The 25,446-nt window shown below is 49.6% G+C and overlaps 2 protein-coding genes across 10 annotated transcripts in view; one reads left to right on the plus strand and one right to left on the minus strand.

Annotated features, from left to right (window-relative positions):
• Positions 1-17,792, plus strand: part of B3GNT5 (UDP-GlcNAc:betaGal beta-1,3-N-acetylglucosaminyltransferase 5) — a 42,377-nt gene extending 24,585 nt beyond the window's left edge. The window contains exons 2-4 of one of the 2 annotated variants that reach the window (XM_032975304.2): positions 2,787-2,919; positions 3,913-4,835; positions 7,026-17,792. In XM_032975304.2, the coding sequence (XP_032831195.2) occupies positions 4,024-4,835; positions 7,026-7,545 (1,332 nt within the window). In that variant the 5' untranslated portion in view covers positions 2,787-2,919; positions 3,913-4,023 and the 3' untranslated portion in view covers positions 7,546-17,792. The remainder of the gene's footprint in view (positions 1-2,786; positions 2,920-3,912; positions 4,836-7,025) is intronic. The other variant, XM_032975303.2, reaches the window with a different exon arrangement.
• The window catches only part of MCF2L2 (MCF.2 cell line derived transforming sequence-like 2), a 193,478-nt gene that overhangs the window by 90,047 nt on the left and 77,985 nt on the right, over positions 1-25,446 (minus strand). For all 8 annotated transcript variants that reach the window (XM_076052295.1, XM_076052296.1, XM_032975299.2 and 5 more), the window contains 2 exons: positions 21,675-21,766; positions 20,854-20,942 (listed from right to left, as the gene is read on the minus strand). In XM_076052295.1, the coding sequence (XP_075908410.1) occupies positions 20,854-20,942; positions 21,675-21,766 (181 nt within the window). The remainder of the gene's footprint in view (positions 1-20,853; positions 20,943-21,674; positions 21,767-25,446) is intronic.

Genomic DNA, 25,446 nt, shown 5'->3' on the forward strand with positions numbered 1-25,446 from the left:
ATGCCTTACATTGCAGGACTTTGAGAGATGCTGGCAGCGATGGGAAGCCATCATCCAGCAGTGGATTGATCATGGCCGATGGCGATCCCACGGAGTTGCCTTTTAAAGACCGGCGTTTTTGATGGGGTCGTGCCTCGAGATGTGGGAGGAAACTGGACACAAATCGCACGTACGAGCAAAGGATGCCCATTGATGTGTAGTGCCTTCATTCAGCACTGGCTTGACCATTGCTGCTACTCCACCCGACTATCCTACACTTCGATTTACTTCGGCATCGGGTTTTTATTTGCATCAACAAAGCAGGCTGCTCAAATGTCCTTGAACATACACGGTGTTTATTTTGAGCACTCGCGCATTGTAAGAGACACAAAGGGAGTGTAATTTGTGACGATGATGATGCCGACTATGACGGCACATTGTACTTTCACAATCAAAGACAAATACAATAGATCCCCCGAATAGCCTTAACAGACTTGGGACGAGTGCTGAAGGCCGGAACGGCACACGAGGGTGTGTTTGATCGGCACCACGCCCGGCCACCTTTGTCTCCCCAGTGGCGATGTTTACACACCACACAAGGGACTCATTTGAGGCCGAGTCGACCCAGGGGAGGCCCGGGACCGGTTCAGATTATTGTCACTGGTGTTGGCCGTGAGTGGGAATCGAACCCGGGTCGCCGGGTTCGTAGCGCAGTGTTCTAAACCCCTACACTACCACTTCCGCGTATACACGCACACACAATACATCTTTCTTCTTTTTATAAGTCTCCGCGCACGCGCTTGCGAGTGATTTGGCTGTCGAACGGTGTGGGGTTTTACGTCGAAAAAAAAATCTGCCAGCCAGCACGCCCTCAGCCCCGCGGTGGGAATAGGCTAATCCCTTTTTCACATCCGCCACATTTAAATGAGTTAAATTAGCGTTTTTTGGCGATTTTTGTATAATTTATTTAATTTGTTTATCTCTTAGTTATTTATTTCCCTTATAAGCCGCGTAAGGGCTGACAGCGCAGCCAGCTGCACTTGTGCACAGTGCCCACTACCTTAACCCCTGGCAATCCACACGCGCCACAAATTAGTCATATAAGTATTTATCTCGTTACACTTGGCACTACTCACATGGGTTGCCCCTAGCAAAGCACACACAAATCGCCACTAATTTTCATTTGCCTTACACATGCAGCAAAAACACACAAAACACGTAAATTATTCACAGTGCGATATCCTCTTCTCCCCACCCCACCTGTGATACCCCAATGATACCCCAATGCATCCTGAAACTACTATAGAGTCCCTACATATAATTATTATAGCACTTACATGCCATTATTGTCGCGTGGCCGGGGGGAGCGGCCCAGCCCCCAGCCTGCCAAGGTCACACCTCGGCGGGCTGGGAAATCTAGGCGAGCCCGGGAGCTCTGCACGGGACTAGGCCTCACCACGGCACTCTGGCTGCTTATACTTTGTGCTATAGATTCCATATATACTGCTATACAGTCAGCATGTACTACTGTAGTGCTAGCAGGTATCACCACAGTCACTATGCACTGATGTAATCATATCAGGTACCACCACTGTCGCTTACCCTGCTGTAATCATAGCAACTTACACCCCAGTATTCACTGCTGTAGGGAAAGCAGGTACCACCAAAGTATGCACTGCTGTATTAATAGCACCTACCACCACAGGCGGTATGCACTGCTGTAGTGATAGTGCAATGTCTGTCTGTGTGAGTCCATATGAGTGTGTGTGCGTGTAAGTCGATGTGTTTCTATGTGTGTTGGTCGATGTCTGTGTGTAAGTCGATGTGTGTGTGTCTGTCTTTTTCGCCCGAGCAACAGCCGGGTACTTACCGCTAGTACAGGCTATAAAACAACATCTACAGATCTTTCACAGTAAAATACGAATGAGAATTAAGCATCGGCGGTGGTTCATGAACGCCGGCTGAAACGACTTGTCAGCTTTTGATTTAAAGCTTTCGTGACTGCAGTAATTCATAGTCACGTTGAAGGGAAACAATAAAATAATAAAATATATATAAAACAATACAAATTCCCACGACGTTTCGACCATAACACAAACGGTCGTCATCACCTGACGTGACTTTACCGAAAGAGTTAAGAATATGACTTGCCAGCTGTCACCATGGACGCTGCTCCGTGATAGAAAGGGATGCTCCGGGTTGCAATGGTCAGCAGCGCACTGGACCTGCGTGCCAGAGGTTGCTGGTTTGATCAGACCTCCCGGCACGTTCTGTCTATGTCCACCCACCAGTTTAAATGGGTACCACGCAGTTCGTCAATCGGCAGGTTCGCAGGTGCGGCGGGGTGAAGTGTGGTGGGCATGCCCACCTCCTTTGCCGAGACACCTGGCCACCGTGGAAGAGTAGGCAAAAAAAACACCCGCGAGAGGGAGCTCTGCCAGAGGGAGCTCCCTGCCGTGCAGGCCCTTCTGCCAGCGGTGGTGTGAGCGAGCAATTGTAGCCCTGCGCTTTTACCTTTATTTTTTTCCCCACCCTATAGCAGAAAAACATAAGGAAAAATCTAATGTTTTTGCACGCACCCCAAAGTGTTATCGGAACAAGGTGAACTCCTCTTATCCACGTCAATATGGGCGGCACTATTTTACCTGAGCCCCCCCCCCCCTCTCCCGCCGCCCGCCCCACAAATAATTCCTCAAAAAGTGAATTGATTACTAAGTGAATACGGACTAAAGGGTGATATTGCTGCCGCTTCTGGGTGGTGGCATAGCCACCTGATCTGTTTCCCCCCCCCCCGCCCCCCCCCCCAGGTTAGTCCTCTTTGTTGAGACAGCTGTGGCTGGGAGACCTGGAGAGTCTTCACGGGACATTCAAACGTTCCCAGTTTGAGTCAGTTGTTTGGCTGTGATCACCCCACCCACGCCTCTCTTCAGGAATTGTGAGGTATATATTTTTCTTTCTATGATAGCTACTGGTATGTTATACCTCCATATCTGGAAATCCTACATCTGGGTCCACTCTAATTATCTGCGGAAAAGAAACTATGAACCGGAGGAATTTATCCAGAAAATTGGATGTTTTGCAGAATGATTGAGATAATAGGTAACACACGCTGCAGGCAACGGTAATTTTGGTGTAGATATAGTAACATTTATTTGTGCCCATACATCGGTGTTAATGCCGGAGGTAACACATGGCATTAACAAAACAAATTGGAAGTCTTTCCTTTTACGATTTGGTGCAGTGGATCGATCGTATGAGACTGGCTTCAGCGATGAAACTCCCATCACTTCACTCCGCCTCTGGCGTAGGTGAGATAAAATGTGGTGCCACTTTGTGAGTCATCAACAGTGGCTGCCAAATTAATTGGGGGATTTCCAGACCTGACTAAAGGTCTGCAAGCAGCCCGGTCCAATTGGAAACAAAGTTGACTTTTATAATGATGGCCATACCAGGAAATGCAATTATTGTAAATTAATAACAGGATATTGAGTTTATGCATCTAAAAACCAGTACACCTCAAGATCAGCCAAGCCCTGCAATGGCTTGCACACGGCACTCCTGGCAGAATGACCGCCACTCATTTCTTCAGAACTGCTCTCTGTGTTTAGTTTGTTGTCCTTCTCCCGCACCTCCGAGTAGCACGGTTGGCCACGTACGTACGGTGCAAAAGAAGTTCGACATACATAGTACGGTTGGCTATGTACGGTGCGAAAGAAGTTCTACATACATAGCACGGTCGGCTACGTACGGTGCGAACGAAGTTCCAACATACATAGCACGATTGACTACGTACGGTGCGAAAGACGTTCAACATACATACATAGCACGGTTGGCTACGTATGGCGTGAAAGAAGTTCAACATATGTACGTTTGTCTCATTCTCCACGCTTCCTCCTCCCCGTTTCACCCCCTTCCCTCCACCGTCTCCTCCAGGAAACCGCATTCTTGCAAAACTTACATCACGCCTTGCGGTGTCTCCACACACAACACCAGGGCAGACAGTCGAATCCACTTCTCGACTTTTGCCCTCAAACGACAAGCGGGATGAGTCTCCTCCCTGGAGGCTGCCCGAGTTGGCCCCAGCAGTTGGCGACCGCTATCACCAAGCGGCGTAAGCGCTTCCTGCAGCTGCTGGTCATCCAGCTGCTGGTGTGCGTGGCGCTCGTGTATCGCACGACCTTCCTCGAGAGCTCGGTGGCCAGCCACATCGTGTCCTACTCGTACCGCTACGTCATCAACGACTTCGAGGCGCTGGGCACGGCCGACAAGATGGCGCGCTTCCCGCACACGCACGCCTACCTCATCAACCACCCGGACGCGTGCGGGAGAGCCGACGAGGCGGTGCTCTTGCTGGCGCTCGTCAAGACGCCGCCGGGAAATCGCGAAAGGCGCGACGCGATCCGGGCCACGTGGGGGCGGCCGCACGAGGCCCTCGGGCCGGACGGGTCGACGCGCGGGACGTCTGGCGATCGGCGCGTTGGCCACGAATCGGAATTGGCGTCGGACGGTGGCGAGCCGCGTGGCGAAGGTGGCAAAGGTGGGCGCGGGATGGTGAGGGTGATGTTCATTGTGGGGCTTCCCAAGGACGGCGGCGGCGGCGGCGGCGGAGTGAATTCGGCGCTGCAGGCCCGGCTCCGCGAGGAGGACGCGGAGCACGGTGACATCGTGCAGGAGGACTTTGTGGACGACTTCTACAACCTCACCACCAAGCTGGTGGCACAGCTGCGCTGGGTGGACAGCTTCTGCCCGCACGCCGACTTCGTGATGAGCGTCGACGATGACGTCTTCATCCACACGCCCAACGTGGTGCGGTACCTGCTGGGCGTCAAGCGCAGCAACGGAGGCGAGGTGCCCAGGTACGCGACGGGTTGCCCGCTACGGGTTGCCCGCGACGGGCTGCACCCCCGTGCCCTCCAGCGCCACGTGAGCCCGTGCCCCACCCGCCCGCTCCCCAGTAGTATTCAATCCGTTCAAGGAGTTAGTGCCGAAAACACTCTCAAGGAACACGCAGTTTAAAGACAAGAATCATAATAATAGTATTTTATTTAAGCGCCACGTATGTTCCACTGCGTCTTGGGGGGGCGGGGGGGGGGTGGGTGGGGGTGGTAACGTCGTGCAGTTTTGGCACGGGCGCTTGTGGGAAACCGCGGGCGACGTTTGGAGGTGGCCAGAAACCGGGGTGTCAGCTATTTTGCCCGATCTCTGTGATCCTACGTTGCGACATTTGGCCAACTCCATTTTAAAACGAGCGTCCACGTGCGGGGAAACCCAATCGCACGCGCAACGGATGGGGGCTGCGTAACGCTCCATCCCCGGACAATCAAAAAATAATCGAGCTCGCCAACAACACTGTAGGCCTTCGAAGGGAATAAATAAATAGTGTGCGATGTGTCGGGCAATGGCTGTTCATCATAGCACAATCCCCGAATGGATAAAAGTTAATCCACTTGCCGTACTGCCATTTCCCTAACAAGGCAGGAGATGGTGACCACAAGAGGCGTCCATGAGAAAGGGGTTTGACATCATCATGTGATTCGCCAGCCTTCACATCCATTGCGCTGGGCTTACAGGCGTACATAGCCACCACGTATATCGTACTACCCGAGTAAAATGTCTTTAGGCCAGATGACCTGGGTTTATTCCTGCCTGGCTGGATGCCACACTCCCAACAGAGCATGCTCGGTGGCGACGTCACCACGCACATCTGCATGGTGACGTCGCCCGCGTCCCACGGAGTAGTGAGCCGGGTCCGTGCGTCGAGCTGACATCACGGCTCACCCCCACCCACCCACGTGTGCATCCCACTCTCCTACTCGTGCCACTATATTGCATGAAAACGAAGGGCTGGAGGTAAGGGAGGGGGGGGGAACTGGAGGTGAGGACGAGAGCTCGAGGATGGAGGTGAGAGAGAAAGTTAGAGGGGGGAGGAAAAGATGGAGAGGAGAAGGGGTCCAGGGAGAGAGATAAAAGGTGCGAAACGGAGAGGAGAGAGAGTGCAAAACGGACCGAGGAGAGCGCTGGAAGGCAACACGCAGTGGGAAGGGAGGATTAAGGGAGAAGAGGGCAAGAAGGATTGAGATGGGAAAGGGAGAGGTGGGAATACGGAGAGCGAGGGTGAGAGCTGAGAGAGAGAGAGAGAAACGGGGAGGTAAGTGGGTGAGATACAGTGGGGAGGGAAGTGGGTAGAGACGGGGGAATTGAGAAACAGACAGTGAGAAATCAAGATAAATTTGCATCTACAGTACAGACCAGGCAAGAGAAAGGTGGGCAGAGACGGAGCTCTGCTTAAGAATGCAAGTTTTTTCCTGGCTGGCTGGAGACGGATGGACGGTCACGTCAAAAGGACGTGCGGTTTGCTCATGTACGTAACATTTTTCACCGGCCAGATAATATCGGGAGAGGGTCATAATTGTGCTCCTCACACTAACAATTAATAACTCAAGGGTGTACGACATCTTTGGCTGCTTTAGACAACTAGACGAACAGAATGACAACAATCCACAGATGGAGGCCTTGGCTAAAACGCCACAGGTTGTCGTCATTGGCCAGACTTAGATCAAAATAAGAAATTCTAACAGAGGTAACCGCTTGCAGCACGTGGTGCACACATCAGTCTCCCATTGTCCCTATCGCTCGCTGCACTGTCACATCCATCATGTAGGTCACAGTCTAATCTCACCGTCTCCACCGTATTTGAATATTTCAATTTATTTTCGTAATTTACCCCTTTCGCACACCCTCTATTTAGCGGAGTTGGCTGCGTACGGTGCGAAAGAAGTCCAGCATCCACACATACAATGGTCCCTGCCCCCCCTCCCCCATATCAACACGGATTATTGGATTTCCACTCTAAATTCGATACCCAGATGCAGCCTAAAGCCTCGAGAAAAACGAATACCGACCCCAACGGCCCCCCGCATAGCACGTGCCAAAGCGCGAGCCGGCGACGATGACGAAAAATGACGAAAATCCTCCCCCACCCCCCCACCCCCCTCGGCCAACTCCACCCCTCCCCCCTCCTCCCCCCCCCCCCCCGCCTTCGACAGGGACTTCTGGGTAGGCCACGTGCACCGCGGCGCCCCGCCGGTGCGCTCCCGCTCCAGCAAGTACTTCGTGCCCACCGACATCTACCCGCTGCCCGCCTACCCGGACTACACGGCGGGCGCTGCCTACGTGGTGTCGGCAGGGCTGGCGCGCCGCGCCTACCGCGCCGCGCTCACCCTGCGCCGCGACCTCTACATCGACGACGTCTTCCTGGGGGTGTGCGCGTCGCGCATCCCCGGCTCCCCGCGGCCTCGCTCGGAGCCCTTCCTGTGCGGCGAGGGCCGCGCCGTGCGCCACCCGTGCGCCCGCGAGCGCGTCCTCAGCTCGCACGGCCACGTGGGCGCCGGCGAGATGGCCACGCTGTGGCAGGAGGCCGTGGTGGGGCCCGCGGAGGCGAGGCGCCGGGGCGGTGGGGGGGCGGCTTCGGCGACGGCGCGGTGGGCGCTGTGCGGGGTGGTGAACGCGGCGCTGGTGAACCTGCCCCTCGTCCACGTCGTTTACCCCTGCGCGATGCCGCTCTGAGCGGCGGCGGGCGGCGGCGGAGGCTCGGGTCGCCCGCGGAGGTCCGTGACCGTTGTGCACGTGCGTGGGATGTGCACGGGGGGAAACGCGGTCGACTCGTGGTTGGGTTGAAGTTTGCGTCGCGGCCGGCGGTTCGGTCGACACGCCGCCGCCGCCGCCGCCGCCGTCGTCGCAGCCTTCAGCGTTGTTGTCGTCATCGTCATTGCCATCATCGTTTTCATCATGATCGTCACCTACCTCTCGTCATCGTCATCACCACGAATGTCGCTCATCGCCGTAACAATCGTCACCTCTTCGCATACGTGTCACGATCAACAACGTCACTTTCACCTCTATGAGGTGAATTCGATGAGAAGAACGTTGCGAGGGTCAACGAATGTTGAAGTGATGTCGCGAGATCGGTCATCCGCCATAGGAATATGGAATTTTGACCACTGTCTCAGGGCTGCTCATGAACACATCGCGACTGACCGGCCGTCTTCAGGAATTTGTGAATACACGCGCACCTACGCCGTGTCTACAGGATACGCTCACGAATGTGAATAGGTCGTCAATGAAACCATAGTGTATATAACGCACACATTCACGCTCGTAGCGTACACGTGCGCACAGCGCACGCAAACAGATGCGCGAAAGCGGACAGCGTAGGCGACATGCGGACACGGAAACGGCAAAACACTGAACACACTACACTTTAAACACACGGGTTGCACACTTACACGACACGCATGTTTGCACGTACATGCGTGAGCACTGGCACAATGCTACTCTGTGCGGATGTTTGCTGAAAAGCCATAAAACATGATCTCTGTATCGGAGGGCCGACTCGGAAAACTCCAGCCCTCGCACGACAAGGGGCCACCCCCTTCCTGCTCCTCCTTTGTCCACAACCTAAGGCGGTGACAGAGGGCTTGCTGCTCATTTGCACATCACGTGACAAAGTTTATGAAAGCTGCGGGACATCCTGTCGACAATCGTGCTCGGGGCGGGTCAAGAGTTTGCAAGTTTTACAGGGCGACGAGATGTTAACTACATCGCCTGGTATACAAGAGGTCCGTGTGGTTCAATCCCGACCCTGATGCCTGCTGTGTATTTGGAGTTTGCATGTTCTCCCCGTGGTCCCGTGCATTTTTCTCCGGGTCTTCCGGTTATTTCCTCCACATTTAGAATCGACGTCACGCGTTTAGAGTATTTGGCTGCTGCTATAAATTACACGCGACAAGCCGCCTCGTTGGGCGATAATTTGTGGCCAGGCCGCTTTTGAACAAGAGCTACAAAGCTCAGTGGGACCTTGCCCGGTAAAATAAAAAAAATAAAGTTTTGTTTCGTTTACATGAGGTTTAGACGTGAGGGTGAAAGGGGTCACAAGGTAGAGCACGCACCTTGCCATCTCTCGCTTCTGCCATTCGCTGAACTGTTGCAACCAACGCTCGATCCCGCAAACTTTGAATTTCCAGGTGTTCTAACCACAGGTTTTTGAAAATGGGTTCAGCCGAGGGGTGGTTTTTTTTGGTAGTTTTGAGTCAATGTTTGAGATGCCTGACTTACTCTGATAAAGTACAGCACTGCGATACAGCAATGCACGTGTAACAGCTATTATTGTTAATCTACTGCTGGATGATGAGGAGGTTCCTTGACCCATACCCTTACCATGCCGGCCCAGTGCGGTTCGTTGACGGCATCGTGACGTAGACTTTACAGCGCGGCATTGGATTTTGACACCATACGCCTCCCAGAAGCCTATAACACCTGTTTTGCACAGTTGTCGCCTATCCAGCCACCATCTGCCCAGGCTTGAACCCTGCTAAGCTTCCGCGACCTTTGCGATTTGGCCATCGAGAGAATTCATCTGCGGACAAATTCATTGTCGCGGCAGCTATGGGCATTTAAAGAACGCGTTGGAGGCGTACATTTCGGAAGGCGTAACCATAACCACAAGGGGCTCAACGACCAGTTGTGAGAAAAAAATGGTTAATGTTCAAAGCCAGGTGAACTAGGTGCCTGGCTAGGCGGCCCGGTAATTTTCAAATGCACAGAAATGCAATGCAGTAGGCAAACAGACGTTGCGGCTCTGAAGTGGGCCACCCAAACCTTCGATGTATCAGCAGCAATGCACTAACAATGCAGGTGATACCATAGTTACGCTTAGGTGTTTGACTTTCTCTCCACCGGTGACTTACAGAACAATTATTTATTGAATGAGCCTTCACATAGCCATATGTGTGTGTGTATAGACACGGAGTATAATCGAGCGCTTTGCCTTCGTTTGCACGTGCTTTTTGAAATTGTCGTTATTGAGAGTGTTCCAAAAAATGGGTTGTGTGTTTGCCTTGATCGGTGAGTTTCCAGATGCGAAATGAGTGTGTCTGCACATTCTTATAGGAGTGGTTAGATAAATAAAATATGATTGGTAATGCAAAAGCTCACTTTGATCTAGGTCAGGGGAAAACAATGAAATAGGTATTGAAGAGCGTACCCATTATTCTTGAATCCCTTGGCGAAAGATATTTTTCACCAAATGTTTATAGGGAAGCTCGCACGCAAAGACACATTCGTGTATACGTTGTGCACACAAGCACATCCATTAAACTGTATTACGCACAGATGCAGGCACTCTCACATACACAGTAATAATAATGAAGTAATAATTGTACAGCCCTTTGTCAAAAAACTCCATGCCAAGTCATGGGTTTTTAGTTTTTAAAACGATACTTAACTACCCTGGGTCCGTGTTAGTTGGTGAAGGAAATAGGCGTTTGGGGAGGTCAGGACTGGTCAAAATTAGCGCTCACCCCTGAAGTTTGCCGTGGCCACAAATTTTATTCGGGTCACCGAGCTCACAGCGCACTGCCGTACCACCACTCTGTCCCTGGATACTCCCATAAAGCTACAACAACAAACCGCCAATAAGTGGCACACACATGCCCACACACACGCACGCGCGCACACGGCACGCGCATTGGCTCGCCATAAACGCGCAAATATCCTTTGCAGACTTTAAAAACAAAATGTGCCGCATACCAGTTTGTGATGCGGCATTTTTCCCCGACTACGCCGATGACAAAAAAAAAATTGGAAGGTTTTCATATTTCAGTCTGTCTGGCACAAGCCATCGCTCTGTTAACCCAAGTATTGACCAGGGGGTCCCCATGCAACTCAATGTGCCCCGGATTCTTAAAAAGAAAAACATGGACATCTAAATAAAAACAATTTCTTGCGTCTCTCTTTGTTGCATCTCTCCGCTATCGTCTCACTACATCTTTTTTGTCTACATTTCTTGATAACTATATCTCTCCCCCCCCCTAATTATCTGCTTATGGGCCCCCCCAATTGAAATGGCGAGCACCATCACTGCTTGCCACCACCACCATCACCAACCACAGTGTTCTGGGTCTCATCGGAATTTCATTAAGTATCACCCAAGGCACACGCTCACCAGACATTTATCTGGACTAATCAGTCACATGCAGCAGCCACTTGACAGACTCTGATACCGGTAGAATGCCGTTAATGAATATACGAGAGGATAACGGTATAGAAAAAGCATATATATAAAGATAAAGATCATCCGTATAGCCTTAACAGACTGTAGGGGCAAGTGCTGTTAGCGAGCACCTATGAAGGCCGGAACGGTACACGAGGGGGTGGGTGGCCAGCACCACGCCCGACCGCCTTTGTCTCCCCAGTGGCGATATTTACACACCGCACCGGGTACTCATTTGAGGCTGAGTCAACCTAGGGGAGGCCCGGGACTGGTTCAGATAATCGTCACTGGTGTTGGCCGTGAGCGGGAATCGAACCCGGGTCGCCAGGTTCATAGCGCAGCGTAGCGCTAACCGCCACACTATCGCTAATATACACGAACACACGAACACACAAACACATCAAGGAGTTATTGACCCCCACGGTGGCCAGATGTGTTCCGCTTCGCCTGATATGCAGGAGGTCGTGGGCTCGACCTCGACCCTGATGCCTGCTGCTGTATATTTGGAGCTCGCATGTCTCTCTCCCCGTGGTGGTGTGGATTTTTCTCCGGGTCCTTCGGCTTTTCCACTCCACATTTCGAAACGTGCGCTTAAGACTATTTGTCCGATGTAAATTTCCACGTGACAAGCCACTTTGTCGAGCTGTCATTTGTGTCCAGGTCGCTTCTGAAAAGGAGCTACATAGCTCAGTGGGCCTTTACCTGGTAAAATAAAAAAAATAGTATAAAAAGTTAGTTCATAGTTAAATCGTTATTTTATGGATAGTTGCAAATTGGGGTCGCGATTGTATAAAGAAAATCAATGTGCTCTCGTTTTTTTTTACCATTGCGTTTGTATTGTTTCTCGTTTGCTTCGACTACACTGTGCAGTTTTAATCAATGCGTTTGCCTCAATGTAATATGAGCAGATAATTTGTATAAATTGTAAGTATTTAATTTCCACATTTAGCGATCTGATGTTTGTACCATGAGCGTAAGAATCGGTTCAATCTATGAATACATTTTGATGCATCCTTCCATTTATCATTTACACAACCATCCACAAATACAAAACATCCCTCGTGTAGCCTCCTACTGTTCGAGCAAGTTCTGTTATCGAACACGTGTTAAGGCATGGACGACACTTGAAACGGTGGGGTGGCCAGCACCACACCCGGCCGCCTTTGTCTCCCTAGTGGCAATGTTTACACATCGCACTAGGTACTAATTTGAGGCTTAGTCGACCTAGGGGAGGCCCAGGACCAGTTAATTTAATTGTCGCTGGTGTTGCCCGTTAACGGGAATCGAACTCGGGTCGCCGGGTTCGTAGCAGAGCGTGGTTATTGCTACGGTACGGCTCCCCACACACCTATATACGCATAAACACACACACGTACACACGACACGGTCACACACGTACACGCACAGAGATAAAGATCCCCCGTGTAGCCTTAACAGACTATTGGGGCAAGTGCTGTTAGCTCTGCAACTATGAAGGCCGGATCGGTATACGATCCGGCCAACACCACGCCCGGCCACCTTTGTCTCCCCAGTGGCGATGTGTACACACCAGGGACTCATTTGAGGCCGAGTCGACCTAGGGGAGGCCCGGGACCGGTTAAAAGAATTGGTACACGCACAGCACCAATAACTGTAGCCTCGGTATTAGACGCAGTCCCCCCAAGCTTGCATACTTTAATTGCCTGCCCTGTTATTTATTGTGCCCGTCAATGTGCCTGAAGCTGGATTGTGGCTCTTTCTGACGCTCCTGGTGGAATGCTGTTTGCTGAGATGTGCCAAAAAGATAAACACGCCTTGGGAAATGGACTTTAGAACTCACGAGAGTCCTCGAGGGATGTCGTGGTTGTCTGGAATTTGGTGGGGGGTGTAGCAATCCCGGTATGTATGGCAGCTTAGTAGGGGAGTGGGAAGGAGAATCAAAAATGCAGCACAAGGTAGCAGCGTGTCCGGCTCGCTGGTGAACTACGCTACACGTGAACAGACGGTCAGGTGTGTGAACGTCTGTGTTCACGTACAGTTACTCCGTGCACAAATATAGCGGTTGGACATAAAAGTCAAAACACGGCGAAAGGCTTTCCTCTGTGCGCCGGAAGTCATTGAACGTGCTCAAGGATCGGAGCGCGCTTACACGTGCGTGTGAACGCCCGCAGAACAGAACAGTTGCACCGTCCGTGCCCGGATACTGCCCTGTGTGTGTGTGGGGTCGGTTAATTGGTCAGGGCAGGGTTTGTTTACACGGCATTGTTGATGGTCGGATATGCGACGCTGTTCCTGTACTGCATCGGTCGCTGCAGCGCGTGCGAGTCGGCGGTGCTGACGACCATCGGTGAATTTTAAAACGCTCACTGGGTCCTCGAGTCACTTACTGAATGTTTCGGTTTTTTTTACTTTACAAAATGTGCAAAATGTATAATTTTATTCACGTTGTATATATCATTTGGCTTTTTTTTATATATACACACGCACAGCCTGAGCAATATTTTTCGACGTTTCTGTAAATTTGACAGCTTTGCGCCAACAGTACCTGACGAGAGTGCGCCACGTCGTGGCGAGATTTTTTGCAAACGCGGACACGAAACCTCCACTGTGTGGATGTGAAATCTGGAATTCCCTTCAGGATGGTTCACGAAGAGTCCCACTTATTTATTATTATTATTATTATTCGATCGCTTTGTTTACACCAAACCAGGAGTTTTGCCAGGACAGGGCCGAGCGGTGTTGGAGATCTCAATCGCCTCCCAGCGTGGTTAGCCTGATCCCGTGCACCGTGCCGGACGTCTGTAAACAAGACGAGCTTTGTAGCTCATCAGATTCCTGGCCAACGTTTTAAGGATGAGGCCAAATCAATTTCAGGGAGCTATCCCTCCAGAGAGAGAGAGAGGAGAACTCCCTCAAGTCATCGAGGTGCTCCCACTTGGCAGCAGTGGTTTCAGCAAGCAATTTCAGGGCTACACCTTTAGGTTTTTACCAGATTACTCTGCATGTATGTTGGAACTACTTTGAGCATTCTCTTTTAAACAACCGATGTCTCCTTAGACTAGATGTGTCTTCAAAAAGATCCCGGCTGCATTATTTTGCAGTTCTGTGCGCTTTCCTTTTCTGTTAATCCCTGCGTTTTGTGATAATCTGTGCATCTTGCATTTTATAATTATTCGTATTTTTGCAGGTTACAGATGTGTGTTCGGAAAATAAACATTAACCATGAGAAAATGTACCAACAGCCCTTTGTCAATCCATTGCTAGATGGAAGGCCTCCCCATGCCACAGCGTTGATGAGGGTTGTTAGACCATACTTCACCACGCTGGTCAGCGTTGGCTGGTTAAGGGTTTGTTGTGGCTGAGAATCGGGTCGTTGGGTTCACAGTGCCAGCCGCTGGCACAACTGTTCCACCGTGTGATCTAAAAAATAAAGAACTAATAAATACAACAAGATAATACGAAACATTGTACTACATTGGAAGGGTTTTGTAAAGACTTATTAGACTCATATTCTTGGTTCTTTTGGTAAAGTCACGTAGAAGGGAAATGATAAAATAATACAAAATAAAACAATAAAATTCTCACGACGTTTCGACTGCAACACAAGCAATCATCATCAGGTGTGAAAACCACAACAATATTTTTTTTGTGTTGCAATCGAAACGTTGTGAGAATTTTATTGTTTTCTATTTATTACTTTATTATGTCCCTTCTACGTGACTTTACCGAAAGAACCAAGAATATGATTCCCTGCAGTCACGAAAGCTTTAAAACGAGAAACTTATCAGACTCATAATATGTATTTATCCTGGAGAAATCCGATGAGCTATGAAACTCCTTTTCACAGATGTCCAGGAAGGGGCGGCTCAGAAGGTGGTTACAACAACACACAGCACAAAAAAAAACACGATAGGAGTGCAAAGTGTGGGAGCGGAAAGCAAATCACTAAAAATAAATTCGTAAAAGAGATGAAGGCAACTGTTTAAATTGCATGAGCATGTATGATATATTTAACCAGGGGATTGCACTGGGATTCTGTATCTCATATAAAATGAAACCCGTTTGATTTTATTTTAAGCTGTGTTCACATTATTGTTACAATTTATTTTCGTGTAATGAAATCATACGGAATCGTGTCGACGTCACGCCAAGTTTTAGGGGTGATTTGAATATATTACTTTTCAGACTCGCACGTTAACTCCGCACCATGTAGTTGAGAAGCATTTCGGACAGTGCATTTGGTTAGTCCCCGTTATTCTTAAAGCGCGAGGTTCTTGGCGAAAGGGAACCGTTTTACAGAGCAAAGTGTGCCAATAGCGAGAGGCGGAGGGGAGAAGAGAGGGCGTTGTTGCGGTGGTTTAGCCCAATAAAGTGACTCGTGAGGAAATTTCTCAAATTCCGACCGAGACGCGCCCGCCTTGAACAACATCACGGGACCTTTAACATCAACTGTGAAGCGGACGGCATTAGCCACGATGGCGAGATGTCAACTACCTCGCCAGGTATACAGCAGGTCGTGGGTTCGATGCTGACCCTGACGCCTAGCTGTGTATTTGGAGTTTGCGTGTCTCTCTCTCTCTCCCCGTGGAAGCGTGGATTTTTCTCCGGGTTCTCCGGTTTTTTCCCCCCCACGTTTAGAAACAACGTCTCGCGTTTAGAGTGTTTGGCTGCTGTAAATTTCCACACGATGATAAGCTACTTTTTCGAGCTATCATTTGTGGCCAGCTCACTTCTGAAAAAACAAGAGCTATTTAGCAGCTCAGTGGGCCTTACCTGGTATAACAAAAATGTAGTTTAATTAACCAGAGTGGCCACCTGGCTCGAACCGTGAACCTCTGCAACAACGAGGTGAACTCGTGATTGGTCACACGGATTGACTTCAATTGGATATCCCCTTGATTGACTTCAATTGGATATCCCCTTGCATTCCACCCCGACACCTGTGCATTAATCATATCATAACGCTGCTCATGATGCGCTTACATCCAGCTTTTTACGGCAATGTTTCTGGTTGTTTCGTCATGTGCGTTTAGGCTGCGAACGCGACGCTTCACCATTTCATGAACGCATCAACAGCATTCAAATTCAATGGCATGATTTGTAAGTAACATATTCCGACGCAAACTATTTATTTTATGCATGAGTGCGAGAAGGGATTTTATAGTAGCTGAGACGTTACAAGTTTGGCGCTTCCACCTCCTCCTTACCCAGGCCCAACAACTCTGCTATCTGTAACAGCCCTTGCAATTACTTCTGCCAATTGGGTGTATGTATGTACGCTAGAACTTTTTTCGCAAACCGTACGTCGCCAACTGTGCTGATCGAGGGGTGCGGAAATCGGAGGTGTGTAAGCAATGCTGCCCCATACCGATGATGATGATGATGCTGCCTAACAGAGGTGAAACGGGAATACTTTAATCAGGCGGAGCAGCCGAGCTAAACTGTACTGGTGATCTCTAGTAGTGGTGAGACGTGTACATGGCAGGGTTTCCACCTGCCTTAGTGTTCGCAGGATTTTGTAACCCTTGTCGAGGAGGCAGCTGTAATGGCATCTCTTGCCGTGTCTTCCCCAGGACATTAAAAGTCCCAAGTCTTTTTTGGTTGTTCGATTGTGCAAGAGTGACAACAATAATCCACAGTGCATGCACATGCAGTTATTCACCCTCTTGCGGTATACGGAGATATTCATCTCCACATGATACCACGGTCATCACTGTGATTTGTTGACAGAGTGTAAGAAGGCAGCACTTGGAGTATTGATAGTTTAGGCCAGTCGAGCGCTCATGATGGATGCAGTGCCTATTTTGACAAGGGGGGGGGGGGGCATATGCTTGGTGCTGAGAATTTTTCCCACGGTGCTTTGCAGGCAAAATTGTACAATGTGCCGCATATGCATCTCGCTGGAGACTGAGGCCTATATACGGATATGTGAAAAGGTTGAATATATGTGAAAAGGTATAGAACATGTGTGGAATATGACTGCTACAGCATGCACAAATACTATCATGGGTGTGGGCCGTAAATTGGTCAGGGTGAAATGTAACGGTCGGATATGCGATGTCTCGCAATATATCTTCCGGTGTTGAATTATGATATTCGTCCATCATAGAAGTTTTTTGGGTTAGATCGCGTAAATAAATGAATGTGTTGTTAAAACCCGCCACCACCCGACACAGCCAACTAGTAAAGGATTGTCACGTAAACAGAACGTGGCCAATTCGTCACTAATACAGCACTAACCGGTGTGTTGGAGAGCCAAGCCACAACATTTACAACTTGAGTACGACGTTTCGCCAGTAATTACAACTAGCTTCATCAGGCGACAGCCAGATCTAACCCCCCAAAAAAAACCTCTTATGGATGACATTGGTCGCGAAAGCCTACGTGTTAAATTATGATATTCATATGTATATGTGCTATGTGTAGAGCAAAACGTATGTTTTTTTTTTCTGTCTGTAAGAGAAGGTAACCACTGTTTACACGATCCTGCACTCGTACAGCTTTATCCAAGAAGCAACCAAACTCGGAGCAGGGATCGTTGTTCAACTGCGGCCAGGCCAAGTTTCACACTGTCAAAGCTTCCACGTTCTCCACAGCTCTTGTGTAAACCTTGGGCAAATTGGCAGCCGAAGAGGCATTTCAAGACGTGGGTATTGTTTCAATGGATTTGAGGTGTGAGACACAGTCGGTTTGCAATAGGATACGTGGTTATCAGGTTATAGTTTGAGTTCAGAGATTTTTTGTTGTTGTTGTTTTCAAATAAAAATGCGATGCATGAGATTCACACTTTGGTCATTGCAGACTTATTTACGCACGTTGAACTTCTTTTGCACCGTATGCAGGCAACCACGCTAATCGGAGGTACGGAGGTAAGGGCAACAAACAACAAACTAAACACGAAAAGATTTCCCAATAAATCAGTTTTCAATCTAGATTTAAGAGTGCACAGCTCCAGTGACTTCCTAATATCGGAAGGAAGAGCGTTCCAGACGGCCGCAGAAGCGCATCTGAAAGCGCGCGATGCGGTGACCGTCTTTGTTTGATGGCCACCCACAAACTGCTGCTGCTGCTGCTGCTGCGAGAATGACCAGAGTTCGCATGATGATGGTTCATGCATCCTTGATGCGGTTCTTTTGTGGCAAGCACTTTGCGTGCGGTGAGTGCGACCTCGTAACTGGCAGTCACCGGCACGGAAAGCCAAAGCCTGAAAAGGAAAATCACCGGTGGTGCACAGCGGTGTTGGCGCATCGGGGGTGGTGGAGAGGTGGTGGTGGACTCCCACCCCCCACCACCACCACCAAGTGGGGGCCTCAGCATGCATTGGGTGCAAGCCGTACAAGCGACATCGCTTAATCGTTCTATCAATTAGGTGAAATTAGTTAAGCAAGTTTATTTTTATAATGACGAGCTTTGCTTTTCTTTTGAATGTGTATAAAGACCCGAAATTCGAGCTGACATTTTGACGCACCAGTATATTTCCATGAATCTGAGGCCCCCTTGGGCTGTTTGGGGCCCCTAGGCTTTTGCTTTGATTTGCTTGGGGCCTAGCGGCAGCCATTTCACCGACAGGCAGTTGTGACAGGGCTTGTGTGGAGTTGAGGTTTTGGACTGTTGCAATTGGTGAGGATTAACATGACAGTTCTCATTCGTTAACATTGTTCATGAAGTTTATTAAGTTATTGATTTTTGTATTCTTTACTTGAAACTGTGCTGACTGTGGATTCAAAACAAAAACAAACAGATGATGGAGATCTAAAAGACATGAAATAATTTTGTTGTAAAGTTTTTTTATAAGGAAAAATAAAGATATTTATCTGTAAGCACACGGTTTTCCATTACATTTGCAATAACATTCAAAGGTACGGCTGTTTGTGCGGTTAGCACACACACAAATGCAAATCCAGTGACCTAAGTTCACTCTCCGCTCAGGGCCAACACCACTGACAACTATCTGAACTGGTCGTGGGCCTCCCCTAAATCGACTCAACCTTAAATGAGTACCTGCTGCAGGGTCCAAACATCAGCCCTGGGCACACCACTCCCCTCTTGCGCCTTGCACGCCTTAATAGGTGCTCGCTAACAACACTTGATCCAACAACCCGTGTAGGCTACACAGGGGATCTTTGTGTACCACGATGCGATGAATCGTCACGATCACTCATTCCCTATTCATTCAATAAATTTGTCATCATTTTATGTCATCAATGTCGCTTTCACCCAATCCCTGCAGCATCACAGAGTTGCTCCCATTACTTCTTCTCAACTATGCCCTTCACCCCCACCTCCGCCATTACATTCACAGACGCGTTGTTGTCGTGCCGTTGTTCATTCTTCGTGAAGTGCCTTGGCTACAAGGTGGCGTCTGGTTTGTCGTCTCGTGTACAGTCATGAACCCCAAGGTACATCTGCATGTACGTTTCAAGCATTGTATTGTACGTTTGTGTTTTTGTGTGTGAGCGTGTGCATGTAAATATTTCCACCTGAGATGCAAGCTGTGTGTGTGTGTTTGAACCCCTGGGCCTCCCCTAGGTCGGCTCAGCCTCAAATGAGTACCTGGTGTGGTATGCAAATATCGCCGCTGGGGAGACAAAGGCGGCCGGGCGTGGTGCTGTCCACCCGCCCGTGCACCGTGCCGGCTGTCATAGGTGCTCGCTAACAGCACTTGCCCCCAACAGTGTGTTAAGACTATACGGGGGCTATTTGTCTTTGCACGTGTGTGTGTGTGTTTGAACGAGTTCAGATATATGCCACTGATGTTAGCCGTGGCCAGGAATCGAACTCGGGTGGCTGGGGTACGCGACGCAGTGCGCTAACTACTTACTGCACACCCCTCCCGTCCACGCGACTGTCGCAGTATCATGTACACTACATTTTACTTTCGTGACTGCAGGGATTCATATTCTATGGTTCTCTCGGTAAAGTCACGGAGATAGAAAATAAAACGAAAATAATACAAATAAAAAAATATTTTAAAAACTCACGACTTTTCGACCGCAACACAAGCGGCCGTCATCAGGCAGAGAGAGAAAAAAAAAGGGCCCTTTTTTTTTTCTCGTGAGTTTTGATGACGACCGCTTGTGCTGCGATCGAAACGTCGTTTGAGTTTTTTTGGGGTTTTTCACATTTTCATTATTTTCATTTTATTTTCCGCCTGCGTGACTTTACCGAAAGAACCATAGAATACATTTTAGCGCTTCGCGAGAACCGCCGAGGAAAACGCCACCACACATTCAAGCGGACCGCCTGCCCCGAAGAAGACCCACCGCCCCACGACGCATCACCGCCGGCTGAGCACGTTTCGGCTGTCGTACGCTGCAGAGTTGCCGATGAAATGCGGCGGAGCGTTACGATCCACGCTCACGCACCGCCGCCAAACCGCGGAGCCTTGATGCGTTTTTTGGTTTTGTTTTGCAGAGTAAAAAAAATAATAATAATAAACCTGCGGGTGTTTTCTGCCGGCTCGCGAACTTCACCCCGCGAAACGGGCGGGGTGTGGGGGGGGGGTGTGGGGGGGGGGTGTGGGGGGGGCGGGGGGGTGGAGCAGCTCGTGAACTGACGCTGACCGAAGGGCGACTGAACAAGCTCGCTCGGGTGCCCGCTCGCGGTCGACAGGCCATTCTTACTCATTGGCCTTTTCGGTGAAGTCACGTATGGAGGCCATTCTTCCGCTGCTGTCGGCCATCGAGGGACTCGGGGGAGGGGGAGGGGGGGGGGGAAAAAGATCGGCGGCGCTCGCTCACCTGAGCTCCGCTCGTCCCCGGCCATCGCTGCCCATCTCCGGCGAGGTGGCGGGGGGGGTGGGTGAGGTGGTGGTAGCGGGGGGGGGGGGGGGGGGGTGAGCTCACCGTCTACGCGTCACGGTGTTCTCCTCGCTGTCGCCGCCCGCCACCGCCATCGGCGAGCCGCCCTGGCTCTCGTCGTGCACCACCTCGATCTGGGCCCAGCGGTCGTTCGACGCGGAGCGTTCACGGGGAGGGAGCAGAAATTGTGCGGAGGGTTTGACACTTTAAAGCTTTCGTGACTGCAATGATTCATCTTCTTTGGTTCTTTCGGTAAAGTCACGTAGAATGAGAATAAAACAATGAATAAATATATTTTTTTTAATTCTCATTCTACGTGACTTTACCGAAAGAACCAAAGAAGGGTTTGACACGTCGACAGTGGACGCGGCCATCACTTCATTGCCCCCTGGGTGGCTCTCCGCAGAGACGTCGAATGAATGACCGTCCCGCACCTCCGATTAGCACGGTCGGCTGCGTACGGTGCGAAATAAGTTCAACGTGCATACGCATTCGTTCTGAAAAAATAAGAACAGGTTTCCACTCTATCTGGCAATAAAACAGGTGTTAAAACACCGAACACATACCTTTCTTGCCTTGCATAATTTTGATACTGGCAAAAAATGTCCCATAGATATACGTACATTCAGTCCGCGCTTTTTCAATGGATGAGGAATAGCAACGCTGCCACGGAACTCTCTCCAGAATTCCTCTCGTGGCCAGCAGGCCTCAACATTGGCACTTTGCTTCCGAACGTATTGCGACGAGCGAGAATACAATTGTCAAAAGATCGAATTGTGGGATGCACAGCCGTTTAATTAGATGGCAAGAGCATCAGCAACGATGGCAGGGAGTTGTGGGCCTGTCCGTCCATCCCACGTTCTCACCTTTGGTGTGCTTTTCATCTTTTTGAGACCTTTCTTTTTGGCCGGGTCCGTTTCAGCGCACGCCTGCTTGTCCACCCCTCTCCTCACGGCACCTTAGAAGGCACAAGCCGTATCGTCATCATCGGCATCACCATTAGGATCATTACAGTCATCGCCGTCACCCTCATTCAGATCATTTTTGTCATCATTTTCAGCATGACCATCGCCATCGTCATCGCCATCAGCATCACCGTACAGGATAAGAGCCAGGAACGCCTCAGTGGGTATCAAGACTCATGTTCGGGAGGCTCCTGCCAAGCGTTCGCAATAACTCACTGACCCGCCCCGACTGGATGTCCGTGAAAAAGAGCGTCATCGCTCATTGGGTGTATCGAGTCAAGTAAATATTCTCATTATGAGTCAGGGGGAGATGTTTCTGCACGTGATCTCAATTGAGAAATCTGCAGGTCATTCGTCAGTATTGGCATGTTTGTCCCAATGCCAGTCACGGTGGCATGGTTTTGTTTCAGCGTTGCGAAGAAACCGGAGAACCCGGATGAAACCCACACAGGAAATGTGGAGAATATACAAACCCCGCACGGAAAGGTGTGCAAGTCGCGATATCGAAACCCAGGCCCTTCTTGCTGTGAGGCGCAGGTGTTACCACTGTGTCAGCATGAACTAACATCGCCGTGACATCATGACTGAGAATCGGAATCTTCATTGAGACTGGAGGAATCCGATGAGCTACGAAGCTGTTTTTGTGAGCTCTTTTCACTATTGTTATCATCATCACGTGATCACGTGTGTATTTCTGGGCCCCCTATGGAGTTCAATCCCCCACCACCCACCCCAAACAAAGATCCCCCGTATAGCCGTAACAGACTAATTGGGGCTAGCGCTGTTAGCGAGCAGCACCTATGAAGGCCAGAACGGCACACGGAGAGGGTGGGTGGCCTGCAACCTCGCCCTGCCGCCTTTGTCTCCCAAGTGGCGATGTTTACACACCGCACCAGGTACTCATTTCAGGCTTAATCGAGCTAGAGGAGGGCCGATTCAGATAATCGCCACAGGTGTTGGCTGTGAGCGGGGGAATCGGAACTCGGATTGGCGGGTTCATAGAGCGGCGCAGCAACTGCTGTATGACTGCTCCACAAAGGCAAAGATCCTCCATATAGCCTCAACAGACTCTTGGGGCAAGTGTTGTTTGTGAGTATCTCCGCACGCACGCACGCACGCATGTATCGTCACTGAAAGCCATCCCGTGTGGGTGCTGGGCGGTGATGAGATGCAAGCACGACAAATATGCTCATATGTTTACCCTGCAAAGGACCACCGACTCTCAATACTATTTCGAGGGACACTGCATAGGGATGTTTGGCCAATTTAATTCGTTTTTGTTGGTATGTGTTTATTTGGCTTCGTGTGGGGGCAGGAAACGACAGTAAGAGAGCACAGCACAGAACCCCCCTGCACAGACGCCCTGTGACAAACCCCTCCCGGCTTGCCGCAAAGTGGCACGCAGTGCTTTTTTTTTTTAACAAACGAATCGATGAACTGACGATGGGAGGTCTCCGTACTTTTTCACAACCAAATTTGCGGCCAAACAAAAGCCTCGGTTTGCGGAGTTCATTTCATCAATTCGAGCCCACTTAGAGACGGCAACATTGTAGCCTCGGTTATTAAATCGTCGAGTGTAGGGGTGCGCAATTTCCCCTACCCCTCTCCCACGTATCACGAGGCCAGCCAATGAGTGAACTGAGTAAATATCTTCATACACACAACAGATGATGTGTCAGGCAATATATATTCTTGGCAACCAGGCGGAAAGGCCACCACGGCCGCTTCTGTAGGGCAGTGTTTTTTTGACAAATGTCGTTCTCTGTGCTTGTGAACAACTGCCGATTCGGTGTCACTCAAATGCGTTCGGTTTTCACGAGCAACCCGCACGTTCTTTGGACGTGACCGTCCATCACTTCTGGGTGCCGCGGTGGCGAGACGTTAGCTCCCTCGCCTTGTTCGCAGGAGGTCGTGAGTTCGATCCTGACCCCTGACACCTGCTGCATATTTGGAATTTGCGTGTGGCAAAATGTTAACTACCTCGCCTGGTATACTGGAGGTGGTGTGTTTGATCCCGACCCCTGACGTCTGCTGTATATTTGGAGTTTGCGTGTGGCAAAATGTTAACTACCTCGCCTGGTATACAGGAGGTGGTGTGTTCAATCCCGACCCCTGACGCCTGCTGTATATTTGGAGTTTGCGTTTTCTCTCTCTCTCTCCCCGTTGTCACGTGGATTTTTCTCCGGGTCCTCTGGTTTTTCCCTCCACATTTAGAAACATGAGTTTAAGAGTATTCGACTGCTATACATTTCCACATGATAAGCCACTTTGCTGAGCTATCATCCGTGGTTAGGTCGCTTCTGAAAAATAGCTACGTAGCTCAGTTTTAGTTTTTATTCTGCTGTTCCCAGTCAGCCAGCAAAAGTTTAATCCGATACATAGCTCCTTCTCTGTACTGTATAATCCCAATACAGTAGAACCTTGGAGACAGAACGCACCAGAACTCGAACAAATCGGTGCTCGATCGATATTCCCGACACATTTTTTTGCCCCGGGAAACCGAACGAAATTCGGAGGTCGAACGGCCAATCGCGACTTGAAAGAACCGCATGAGAGGCAGAAACAAACCTCTTTAGATAAGTTCTTAGTCAGACAAGAGACTCGCAGTTAGTGGCAGACAAGAGGCACGGAAGAGAAAGGACCCCAGAAGGGCAGTTACCCGGCATTATTATGGAAGGGGACTCCCGTTACAAACAATAACACCACCACCACCTCCACCACCTCCTCAGCACCTTCCACTCAAGCCGTCAACTCTCCTTACTACAGGTAAAGTGAAGTTCAATGAAGTTCATTTATTGCATTTATTCCATATATTTATTCATTTATTCCATTTATTGTGTTTCTTGTTTTTTGTACGATTCTATGCATGTAATTACTGTAAACTTCGTGTAAAAATGATTTATAATGAGAGATTTCTTGTGTCTGGAACCAATGAATGTCATTTACTTGAATTCTTATGGGGAAAATTAATTCGGTGTTCGAACAAATCGGTGTTCGAATGGCCTTCTAGAACGAATTAAGTCCGATCTTGAATTTCTCACTTTGTTTCTGTTTCTCAATTCCTCTGTTCCCTCTCCTCCCTCCACAGTATCTCACCAACTTGTCTGCCGCCTATCTTTCCCCCCTGCCTCTCTCCCTCTCTCTCTATTTTTTACGATCAGAGGAAACAAGAAGATGCTCGGTGTAGTCGGCACTTTGCTTCGTTCATCATTTCGGTTTTTTGTGTTTCTTTTCTTCAATGCTTTGCTTCACTCTCACGCTCTCTCTCCCTCGACCTCTCCCCCTCTGCCTCTCACCCTCGCTATTATTATTATTATTCCCACCTCTCCCTTTGTCATCTCAATTTCTCTTGCCTCTTCCCAATCCTCTCTCCCACCGTTTGTCACTGTCCCTCACTCTCTCTCTCCCTTTCATCTTTTTTCCTGGATTTTTCTGTTTGCGCGTAGTCACTTTAAGATGTTTTTCTTTTGATTTAAAGCTTTCGTGACTGCAGGAATTCATATTCTTGGATTCATATTCTTGTTTTATATTTTTATTATTTTATCGTTTCCCTTCTACGTGACTTTACCGACAGAACCAAGAATATGTTTTTCTTGTTCATGTTTTTTTGTTTGTTGCGGTTGCACCCGATTCAAGAGCCGAATGGCTCACAGGGCTATAACAAATTAAATGA

The sequence above is a fragment of the Petromyzon marinus genome, chromosome 55 (assembly GCF_048934315.1).
Source record: "Petromyzon marinus isolate PM22_M1 ecotype Great Lakes invasive population chromosome 55, UKy_Petmar_22M1.pri1.0, whole genome shotgun sequence".
Taxonomy (NCBI): domain Eukaryota; kingdom Metazoa; phylum Chordata; class Hyperoartia; order Petromyzontiformes; family Petromyzontidae; genus Petromyzon; species Petromyzon marinus.